General features: G+C 45.6%; 1 protein-coding gene across 1 annotated transcript in view; it reads right to left on the reverse strand.

The window, feature by feature from the left end:
• Nucleotides 1-11,843, reverse strand: part of arhgef17 (Rho guanine nucleotide exchange factor (GEF) 17) — a 457,595-nt gene extending 445,752 nt beyond the window's left edge. The window contains exon 1 of the mRNA XM_078546121.1: nucleotides 7,707-11,843. Coding sequence (XP_078402247.1) covers nucleotides 7,707-11,843 — 4,137 coding nt within the window. The remainder of the gene's footprint in view (nucleotides 1-7,706) is intronic.
• Between the last annotated feature and the right edge of the window lie 571 nt (nucleotides 11,844-12,414).

Below are 12,414 nucleotides of genomic sequence, written 5' to 3' on the forward strand. Positions count from 1 at the left end.
AACCCTAGCCAAGCTGTTCCAGTACAGCTACATCTCTGGCATCTACCAGGATATGTGGAAAAATTGCCCAGGTATGTCCTGTACACAAAAAACAAGACAAATCCAATGTGGCCAATTACTGCCCCATCAGTCTACTCTCAATCATCAATAAAGTAATGGAAAGGGTCATCAACAGTGCTATCAAATGGCGCTTGCTTACCAATAACCTGCTCACTAACGCCCACTATGGGTTTCGCCAGGGCCACTCAGCTCCTGACCTCATTACAGCCTTGGCTCAAACATGGAGAAAAGAGCTGAACTTCCGAGGTGAGGTGAGAGTGACTGCCCTTGACATCAAAACAGCATTTGACCGAGTGGCATCAGGGAGCCCTAGCAAAACTGGAATCAATGGGAATCAAGGGGAAAACTCTCCACTGGTTAGAGCCATACCTAGCACAAAGGAAGATGGTTGTGGTTGTTGGAGGTCAGTCATCTCAGCTCCAAGACATCAATGCATGAGTTCCTCAGGGTAGTGTCCTAGGCCCAACCATCTTCAGCTGCTTCATCAATGACCTTCCTTCCATCATAAGGTCAGAAGTGGGGATGTTTGCTGATGATTGCACAATGTTCAGCACCAGAAACTAAACTGTACTACCCATATAAATACTATGGCTACAAGAGCAGGTCAGAGGCTAGCAACCCTGAGACGAGTAACACACCTCCTGACTCCCCAAAGCCTGTTCACCATCTATAAGGCACAGGTCATGAGTGTGATGGAATATTCCCCATTTGCCTGGAAGAGTGCAGCTCCCACAACACTGAAGAAACTGGACACCGTCCAGGACAAAGCAGTCCGCTCGATTGTCACCACATCCACAAACATTCACTCTTTCCACCCCCGATGCACAGTAGCAGCAGTGTGTATCATCTACAAGATGCACTGCAGGAATTCACCAAGGCTCCTTAGACAGCAGCTTCCAAACCCATGACCACTACCATCTAGAAGGACAAGGACAGCAGATAGATGGGAACACCACCATCTGGAAGTTCCCCTCCAAGTCACTCACCATCCTGACTTGGAAATATATCACTGTTCCTTCACTGTCACTGGGTCAAAATCCTGGGACTCCCTGTGGGTGTACCTACACCACATGGACTGCAGCGGTTCAAGAAGGCAGCTCACCACCACCTTCTCAAGGGCCACAAGGGATGGGCAATAAATACTGGCCCAGCCAGCAAAGCCCACATCCCATGAGTGAATTTTTTTTAAAAGTAGCGCAGAATGAATTTCTGAATTGTCTCCCCTTCCCTCCTTATGTAATATGCAATATGTGCAATTTTTAAATCCATAAAGACACAATTCTTAAATCTAAAGAGTTTTGGAAAATTATGACAATTGCATCTGCAATTTCCTCAACTATTTCTTCTAATCCCCTGGGGTGGGAACCATCAGGTCCTGGAGACTCATCCATCTTAAGTCTCATTATTTTCTCCATTACTTTTTTTTAAAAATTCTTTCAAATCCACTGATGCTCTCCCTTAACTTATTTTTAAGTCTTTTGTATTGCTGGCATTTTGTCCTCTTCATCTACTGTGAAAGCTTATTTAACAAGTCTGCTATTTCTTTACTGTTCATTATAGTTCCTCTATCTCTACTTATTTCTAAAAACTTTTACTGCTAGCTTTGATATTCCTGGCAAATTTTTTTTTCAGATTCCCTTTCTATATCTTTTATTACTTTTTTTAATCCCTTTGTTGATTTTTATAGTTCTCTCTTTTCTGAATTTCCACTTTTTCTTGTCGTTTCATAAGCCTTTTCTTTGCACTTGATACTCTCTGGTTTTATAACATTGCTACATTTAGAACACAAAGGAAACATCGCCTATTTGCTGTCCGCTCCGCAGACCCACCCCTCTGCCCAGCACAGCAATATCAGAGGTAACTTGGATGTAAATCATGCATTGTGAAGAACGACCAGGGTTGTTTTTGGGTCATACCCAAAGACATTTTCTATTTGGCTGTGACATACCCTCTGCCATAACTGGATCTTTGTTCACAAAGGCGTGGAGGCAGTTATCCATCTGCAGGATGATCCTACCTATCTCTCTGAAAAAGCAGACGGGGAATCTCAGACTAGGCAGAATTTTCCGGTCGGCGTGCAGGGGGCGGGCCCGACATGCCGACGCGTAAAATGACGCGCGATGACACCGGGCATGCGTCCCAACGCCATCGTGATATTGCGTTCAGTGGGCACACACCGGAGTAGGCTGCATGCCCGCTGAAATGTAAACTGCCTACTAAGGCCATTAAGACATTAATAGAACCACTTGTGAAAGCTGCGTGTCCAACCTTAAGGTTGGTGGGCAGGCGAAAAGCCCAAGCGGCCTTCGTGTTTTTCAGGAAACCTCATCCACGAGCGGGATGAGGTTTCCTGAAGTTTTTATTAAATAAATAAATTTTCATAAATATAAAGGCATGTCCCCACTCATGTGACACAGTCATGTTTAAATAATTTTTAAAATCATTTCTTTAATTATTTTAATATACGTTCAATCTCCCTCAGGCAGCTCCGTGCCTCAGGGAAGTTGCTGTGCTCTTTCACGTGAAAGAGCGCTGGCCCCGAATCTCCCTCCTCCACCCACCCGCACAGGTAGCGCTGAGCGCTACCAGTCACACATTACGCTGGGCGGGCCTTAATTAACCCGCCTGCATAAAATGGAGGCCACCCACCATAGGAAAAATCCTGCCCGTAGAGTTAAAAAATACACAAAGTAGATGACAAGTTAAACAGGCAACTGCAGCAGTATTTTTTTAATCATTTCCAAGAATAACAGCAATTCAAAATGTTCCATTTTCATCAGCGTATGAGGCATGTTCCATGCATTTGATCTATTTTTCTCCTGTCATCTTATGTGGAGGGAATGATTAATCAAAAATGGGTTTACAAATTAAAAATTAATAATTCTCTCAACTACAAAAAACGTTAAGAGAAAGTTGAGACAAAATGTTCTACACAGTAAGGATTTCAGAAACTAGTTGCCAACATGAGTTTAACCCTCCCATCGTTAAATGTTTGACAAGATGGTTTAGATGGACTATATTTTTTTTAAATGATCAGTGGTAAACTAATACATCTGCTGTGGCATTGCTGGCACTGAGTCAAGGTGTGTGCAAATTATGAATGGAAGATCTCAATGATGGTGCAGTATCAGCAAACACTGTGAATCTAGTAATGGACAGTGTGGCACTGCATTATGGCCACAGAACTGCAGAAATCCTTTCGGATTACTCAAAGGGACTCTCTATCACTACAACAACTTACATTTATATTAGTACCTTTAACGTCATGAAACATTCCAAGTCACTTCATTGAACTGTTGCAGGACAAAATTTGACAACGAGCCATATAAGGACACATTAGGGCAGGTGGCCAAAAGCTTGGTCAAAGAGGTAGGTTTTAAGGGGCAGCTTAATAGACGACAGATAGGTAGAGAGGTGGAGCGGTTTATGGAGCAAGTCAGAGCTTAGGGCCAAAGTCAGCTGTAGGCACAACCACCAGTGGCAGAACAGTGAAAATCGGGGATGCGCACGAGGCCAAAATTGGGGAAGAATGGAGATCTCGGATGGCTGTAGAACTGGAGGAGAATGACCGAGATAGGGAGGGACGAGGCCATGGAGGAAGTTGAAAACAAGGATGAGAATTTTAAAATCAATAGTAGATCATCAGACAGAGATAGAGCTTTTAATGGAGATATTGATATGTGTACAGTCATCCATCCAACTTAAATAGATCAATAACCTCATTTTATGCTTCATTATTTATTAAAGTTGTTTCTTTCCTCTTGCACAGATCTGTCTACATGCCTACCAACATAAGTAAATATTGAAGGGGGGTAGGGGGGAGGAGGTACAGAGACAGGGTTGGGTAAACAGAAAGGATCAGGAGAAAGGTGGAGACAGCCTCAGAAGAAGTTTTTCCATATTGAATATTTGATCACCATAACAGTTGGATTATTTTAAATTAATTTCCAATTGACTCATGCGTGCATTTCAGCCATTTAAAAGTGGGAACATAGAGAGAGAAGGCCATTCAGCCCCTTGATCCTGTTTTGCCATTCAATGAGATCATGGTGAATCTGTATTCTAACTCCATCAACCTGACGTAGTTCCAGATCCTTTAGTTCCCTAGGGTAGCAATTATCTATCAATCAATCTCAGATTTCAAGTTATTAATTGGGCAAGTATCGACTGGTTTTTTTCTGTGGAGTAAGTTCCACACTTCTACCACTCTTTGTGTGAAGGAGTATTTCCTGCTCTGATTTTTAAAGTTATGTCCCCGTGTCCTAGTCCCCTCAATCAGAGGGAAAGGGTTCTTGCTATCGACCCTATTAATGTCTTTCAAAATAGGAAAAAACTCAATCAAATCACCCATTAACCCTGTATATTCCAGAGAATGCAACTAGAGTTTATATAATCCCTCTTCATAATTTAACCGTTGAAGCCCTGGTAACATTCTGGTGAATCTGTGCAACACTCCTTCCAAAACCTGCAGCAGATCTTTCTCCCCTTTCCATTCTAGCCCTCAAGTTGTAAAGGCTAACATTCCATTAGTCTTTTTGATTCATTTTACTACATTTTAGTGACCTGTATATATGGACACCTAAACCTCTTAGGATCTCCATTGTTCCTAGCTTCTCTTTTTTGGTCCAAAAAGGATAATCTCATACTTACCTGTGTTGAGATCCATCTGCCAGTTTCACCTACTCACTTATCCTATCAACATCTCTTTGTAATTTTATGCGCCCACCAACACTATTTACATTCCACCAATCTGTGTTTTGGATAAATGGCTTTCTGTTGCATTATCTAAATCATTAACAAATATAATGAATAATCAAAGCCCCAACACAGATCCTTATGGACACTATTAGGTAATTCCAATTTGAGTACATATCCATTATCCCTAGTGTCTTCTACGACCTAACCAATCTACTATAATTTGTCTTCAATTCTATGAGCTTTAATTTTAGCTAACAGTCTTTTATATGTATCAAGTGCCTTCTGAAAGTCCCTATAAACTACATCCAGACATTCCCTCATCTACCACTTCAGGAACTTCCTCAAAAAATTCCATTTGATGTGTTAGACATGACCTACTCTTTACAAATCCATGCTGGCTCTCTCTAATCAGCTCAAATGTCTCTTAAATACTCAGTCACCCATTCCTTAATTATAGATTCCACAACTTCCCCACAACAGATGTTAGACTAACAGTCTATGATTTCCTGATTCCTCTCCTTAGCCTTTCTTAAATAATGGAGTTACAGTTAAAATTTTCCAATGTAAAAAGGGTCAATTCCCAAATTGACAACTTTGGAAGATTATGCCTAAGCCATCTGCAATCATAATTTTAACTGCAGCAGATTTTAAGAATCACTTCTAAATGAAGCCTATAGAATACTTTAGGAACTAGTAAAGATTACCAGATATTGATGTTACTTAAAATGATAAATTTGCCCTTAGAAGGTAACTCATTCAAAACCTGACTCAAACTCGTGCCAATAAAAGAGGAATATGCTGATAATGACCTTTTTAATGGTGCATAGTCAATTAACTGATCAATCTGCATACATTGTGCCAAGTACAAATAGGAATAAAAGTTTATTCGATTTTGCATCATTTATCCTCCCTGAGTCAAAGGTCATCACAAGAATTGAGCACGCAGACTACATAGACTCAACGTGACACAAAAGTCTTATTATTAAAAAACTTATTGCAAGTCACACAAATTTTTACCTGAGAAACAGTAACTTTGCGTGTATTAACTGAAGCACACAAAGCTGTCTCCCTCTGTGCTGACAATCTCAAACTGAACATTGCTGCTTATTCCTGAACCAACATCAGAAAGAAACATGACTGCAGTTGGCTAATTAACCTGTAACATCCCTTCAGAATCAAATGCTTTTGTCTCCTCAGTGTTCACCCAAGTGAAAGATTCAATGTTCTCAATGTACACAAGTACCATGTGAAAAGATGATATATGATGTCACGCTCTTGAACATGAATGTAATAAAAGCTCTACACTTTATATTTACCAACTTGTAAGAATAGAGGCAGGATCTGTTCCAAATTGGGTTCACTCTTTGCCCGACCCTATTAGATTCAGATCAGTCTGGCTGTGTTAGTGCATTAGGTTGTTATATTACACTCTATAATGCACCCTGACAAATTCAATCAAGTGATAAGTTCAAATGAAGAATTTCAATCCGCTTTTCACTTGAACAGCTTCTTAGTAGAATGTTATGTTAGCATAATTATTGGTATTCTGTGGCAATTTGTTTTAATATGACTGTAGAATTTAAAATGTCAGGCCATGACACAACACAATACACTACATGTAGCCTTAGAAGGGGGAGTTTTTCCACTATGGATGGTTCTTCTATTGCCACACAGTTTTTAACCCCAAAGTGTCTTACATTAACCTGCTTTTTCTTCTTACATGTGCTGACTATGGTCCTGTATATTTTGATCTTAGATTTCCAACAGCTGGAGTTTTGTTCATTTTATTTCTTTTGGTGGGACTGTCCTCCATGGTCTAGCCTAAAGCACAGGCATTCTCTTTCCACTGCAGACCAAGTGGCTATTTGCACATCTCACCCTAGGGCCCGTCTACTTTCCTCTCAGTTTCTTCTCTTCTCAGCAACATTTCTTATTCTGAACCTTCTAAATCCCTTCATCTCACATCTCAAACCACCACCCCCTCCCATAAAACATGGACCTAATGATGCGTTACTGAGTTTTTTTTAAAACTTTGCTTCTGGCTCTATGAAGGAACAACTCTATCAGTAAAACACAAATGGTTAATGTAAAATGTGTTTTCCTTTCACATTTCAGCTTCTTCAACCCACGATGACTCAAAAGAAACATAGGCTCCCAAGCTGGAGAACCCACTTGCTTTTCCAGCTCATGATTGCACAGTCCAAATGTCAATGTTTACTTTTCAGGAAACTGCCTCATCCTTGCTCAGCCTCTACAAATCATCCCTGAATGCTTTAGGTTCAGAAGAACGTCAGAGGGTTACTGCAAAGACTAAGTGTTTGGCAGAGCACATAGTCTTACTAATATCCTGTCGTTATGGATCATATAGAAAATGAAAAACTATAAAGGTCTAAGTATCGTGAAGAGCAGGTTTACATTTGTACAATTTCTGTACTTTGTACCTGGAGGTCTACAATTGTCTTTGCTACTCATACACATGTATAGGTTACAGCTGTGACAAGCCTGGTTCTTGCGTCAGTTGCATTTTTCTTCCCCCCAGTAAAATCTCTTTCACTTTTTGAAAAAATACTGCAGCACAAACTCTGTTGCAGGAAACTAATTTCAGAATTTAGACACCCATCAAACATTGGGTGAATTCTAAAAGTAAGGGAAAATAAAACTCTGTAAATATAATGGATCCTGTTGAGCTGAACATCAGTTTATCACTTTTCCCTTCACTGTAATGCAAAAAGTCTGCTTGAACTATATGATCTATGCTTACATCCAAAACCATGCCTTAAAGTGAAAATGTCCCATTTAAGTTTTGCATCTGCATGGAAAAGGTATTTTTAAACACTGCAGGAGGTTCAACTAAAAATTCATGCAGTGTGCAACATCTCCAGTACTACCAGAGGCAAAACTGATACAAAAAGAAACATTTCAAATGACATGAAGCCCAGTTCACTTACCACTTGAGGTTTGCCTTTGTTGATGCTTGCTCCTAGTTCTTCACTTGGTTTTGGTAGGGAGGGAATTCGGGATTCAGTGCTGGTTGGCGTTCCAGGGGCCGAGGCAGACAAATCCACTGGTGGTTGAAGGGACGATTCCCCTTTCAAAATGTACTGCTTGGTGACATCTTCCAAGGATGGAGTTTGTGTAAGGGGTAACTGCTTTCTAGATTGTCTTGTGGGTTCTGGGGCAGCGACGTGAACTGGCTGGCTACAAGACAAATGGGTTTCTGGGGCAATGACTTTAGAGGCAATGGGAACAAAATTGGCTGGCTCACTTGTGTGCCTTATGTGCTTGGTTGAAGGTCGTGTCTTGAGCGGTGGTGATTGGTCCATCTCGCCCAACATCTCATACTTTCTACCCTCCTGCTGCGTGACCCTGTTATTACGCTTCTTGGAGCTGCGTCTCATTGATCGTGGCGAAAGAACTTCTGCTAGCTTTGGGTGCAAACTGAAGTTCTGCAAATTAGCTTTATCCTGTTCCTCAATGACCTGCAAGGGCAGCGTGCGCTCAGACTGTGAACGGGGCTTCCTAACCTGCTTGGAAAACTCCTCCAGGTCCCCTACTTCATCTCTCTGCTCAGAAAGGATGGGCTCACTGCTAGATGTTGGAATCGCCTGTTCCATCTCAGTTATCGGCTCACTAGGACCCGTAAACCCTGGGGTGCTCAACTCACCTCTCCGACTTGGGTCGCTGAGTGATTTTTTTTTCACCAACTTTCCATTACCTTTCTCATCAATCACTTTGTCCATTGTCCCTGGTTCTCTAACTATACGCTGAATCACCGTGTTGTAATCCTTTAAGCCATCACTGCAAACTGACAAGTCACTGGCTGCACTTCCGGTGCACTCTGATAAGGCAGTGGCTGAACATTCCAGGATGCCACCTTTGACGGAGTTTAGCGAGCCCAATAAGTTGCTGTCTACTGAGAAATTTTCAGTTTCTTCTGAGCACTTCCGATGTGGCATAGGGTCACTAAAAGATCTGTAGGTGTCACCACTGGACTCCCCATTGCTCCCGTTGCTGGAATCAGATCCATTGCTGCCACCAGGAGGAAATTTCCTTCTGCGTCGAATGGAGCTCGGAGTTGAAGGAGGATCCAGAGTGACTGAAGCAGCAGTTTTATTGTACACCACATTCCCTCCTATTGCGACACTCTCATAGCCAGTCCTCACTGCTGTCATTGCAGGGGTCATGCCTTGGTTGACAAGCAGCTCCTGTTTGTCCTCCTTACTGAGGCTGCTGGCTGGTTTTCGCACCAACACGTGACTAGGAATTTCCTTGTACAAGGTGCTGCTGGATCCAGTCTCGGGCTCGGTAACAATTCCTTCATCAGTCATGCTGGACTCGGGACCTGATAAATCGTCGGCCGATTTCCCACCAGATAAATTCTCCTCAGACTCCCCTCTTTCCACATTCTCCAGCTCTTCGTCTGCTGCAGCAGCTGGCATCTCAACGTCTTTCTGAAACTGCGCGTCCTCCTCCACATGTTTACGACATTCCGCGTCCTTCTGATCGGGCTTGTGAGGGGATTCCTTCTGAGACCACATTGTGTTGATTTTCTCAAAAAGCTGCCCTGCTTCCTGGATGTACTGAACCTGCATGTCGGCAGGCAACAAGTCCTCACTTCTCTGATGGGCTGTGTCTTGGCTTTCTCCCTCTGAAGCAGAATCACAGCATCCTATGTTTGAAAGTGCGGCCTCTGAATTACTGGGTTTCATGAGAGTGCGAGCGATAGGCCTGCGTATCACTGGCTTGTCAGAATATGTGAAAGATTTGGCACGCCGCAGTGTGGCAGTGAGGTCTTTGAGAGTAGGACGCCCACCTGCAGACTGCTGGTTTAAAGAATGGAGCGAGCCCCTGCCTCTTCCCACTGAGGCGAGCTCATGTTGCTGCTTTGTGTTTTGGCAGTGAGTTCCTCCAATGCGATCATGATTAACCCCATCACTATCAAAATCATCCTTTTCTTTCCTCCTCATCCTGAGCCCTGAAAAGTCTGATTTAAGAAAGCTAAACAAAGTCAGTGTTTCAGATGCTATATCAGGATTTGACATAGACTTTCTGTGCTTAGATTTATCAGTGCTACATTCATACTGTGGACTCACACTCCCTGTTGAACCCTCAGTCATTACCTTGACAATCCCGAAAGGCAGCTTGGGTCGGGAACGCACCAATGGTTTCAGATGCTTTGCCATCTCATCGCCGTGACCAAAGCTCGGTGTCCGGTGCATATTCAAACTCCCTTGAAAGTTCCTGTTTAATCCAGAATAGTGGTCTTCCTCCTTTAGTGTTTCAGTGCTGGAGTACCTGCTGCTGCTCCTGGAGCTGCTGGGACTCTGAAGGAAGGACTGGATGTTGACTTTTGCAACTCTGGAGACCATGGGTATGGGTGACCCTGAAGTGCTGTGAGGCTGATTTGTAGGGCTGGGCGTTCCACTATCTCCAAGCAGCCCGAGAGACCTTTTATGGCTCTGTTCAACTTTGCTTGTCTGGCAAGCTGCTGAGACACAATGTTTCCTCTCACGAGGAAGGGTTGCCAAGCCACACGGGGAAGAACAGTCCAGTGCCGGGGGGTCTGATTCAGCTGTTTGCTGTGACTTCAAACCTTCCTCACTTTTGCAAGGGAAATGCTCCAGCTGACCATGTCCTTCGTGCCTCGCCATAGATTCACCTAAGGGGTCATCGCTGTCAGACTCATCTTTACTCCCCACCACGAGACTGGCTTTCTTTTTCCTCAGTGACCTTCTCTTGACATCCCTGTGAACCATGGGGTGATCTTCCTCACTCCCTGATGACCGGTCCTGGGACCTGCTAATCTTTCCAACTTTGCTGCTGCTGCTGCTGGAGTTGCTGTGCTGCACCAGGTCTCTGCTGTATTGCTCCTCGTCGCTAGAGCTCGCCTGTATGCTCGTAGTAGTGGGGACAGCCTGTGGTTTGGAGCAGTTATGTGTGGAATGTAAACTATCTGATTCCTGTCTTCCCTCTTGTTTGTGCAGACCAGAGGAACGCCAAGGCAACCTCAGAGCTAATGGTAGGGAGCTGCGAGGCGGTGGGGGCGGGGGTGGGACCCTGCAGCCAGGGCTCCCGGCTTCACCCCAGCCCAGGGGCTTCTCCTCGCCGCTGGCCGGCAGCTGGGGGCCGGGGTTTGCTGCCGACCTGGACGGGGCGAGCCTGACGGGGCTGCAGGCAACCCCTTCGGGCCGGGGGCAGCTGGCCGCCTGGCCCTGGCCGCCGGGAGGCTCCCCCCACGGGCAGGAGCTGGCGGGGTCCGGGGGGGTCAGTCTCTGGGGCTTCCTGGAGCCGGGCTCCCCGAACAGCTTGAGCATCTCGGTGACACTGGGCCAGTGGGCAGCTTCGCCGGGGCTGGCGGGGGCGGCGAGTCGCTGCTGCTGCTGTTGCTCGGCGTCAGTGGCCAGGTGCTGGTCTGTCCGGAGCTCCTCCAAGTTCATCCTCTGGCCACCTTGACCCCTCGGCTCGGGGCTGACCGCCACATCGGATGGCGCCTCATCATCTCCTCCTCCTTCCACCACCTCCACCACCTCCTCCTCCTCCTCGCAGAGCACAGGAGCCAAGCCCTCAGTCAGGATCTCGGGCTCTCCCCTGTCCCTATCCCGAGACACCCCGGCCGCTGTCACCTGCTGCCGCTCGGCAGCCGCCCTGCCGGGAGGTGGGGGTCTGGCCGCCTGGGGATGGGGGCCAGGCGGGGGGCTCTCCCCGCTGTCAAACAGCTCGGAGAGCTGGCGGATGGACGGCGAGATCGGGTGGTGGCTCCTCTTGATCTCCGGGCTGGCAAGGTTGGCAGAGACCAGTTTGCAGACGGAGCGGATTTTGCTGGCGGACCGCGGGGTCCTGGTGTGGGTGCTGGGGGTGGTGGTGGTGGTCGGCAGTGGCTGTAGCTGCTGCGGCTGCGGCTGCTGCTGCTGCGGGCTCCTATCTCCAGCAGAAAGCGGTGCCGGTGGGGGCTGGGCGGAACTTGTAAAAAGTTTGGATTTGTGCTGGCTTTCATCAGCCGGGCTCTGAGCTCTCCACTCGCTCAGATACTGGAATGAAACACTCCTGTAAACACTGACTTTTCTCCCTTGATCTTTTTCCGCCATCGTACCCTTTTAAATATATTTTTCTCCTCTTCTCTCGCCCCCACCCCACCACCCCCCCCCACAAAAAAAAACCCAAACCCACCCCACCACCCCCCCCCCAGCCTCCCCCCACCCCCCCCACACACACACACACACACACACCCCCCCCCACACACACACACCAACCACTCTTCACATCCACTGCTGCATAAGTCGTTCCTTGCTAAACGACCCAACTCATTGTTGACCTTATCTGTTCTCCCACCCTCAGTTCTCGGCCCCCAAGTTAATAAATACTCACAAAACTAGTAAATAAAAGAGCAATCCAAGCGAGGAAGGAACAAGCAGTGACCTTTCCAACACTTCTCTCGGTTCCTGATCCCAGCCATTCACTGCAAACAACAGGCACACACAGAAAAAAAAATGTTTTGCCAAAAAAAAAATAAGTCCAGCTCCCAACTTTTCGCGCTGCGGCTTCCCCTTCCTCGAACTGACTGTTCGCCCCAGAGTCAATCCGTTTCCACACGGAAATCACCAGCATTTTTTTCGAGGTCCCTTTGCTGTTTTACCCATTGATTGTGTCTTTCTCCCC

The sequence above is a fragment of the Cetorhinus maximus genome, chromosome 7 (genome assembly GCF_964194155.1).
Source record: "Cetorhinus maximus chromosome 7, sCetMax3.hap1.1, whole genome shotgun sequence".
Classification (NCBI taxonomy): domain Eukaryota; kingdom Metazoa; phylum Chordata; class Chondrichthyes; order Lamniformes; family Cetorhinidae; genus Cetorhinus; species Cetorhinus maximus.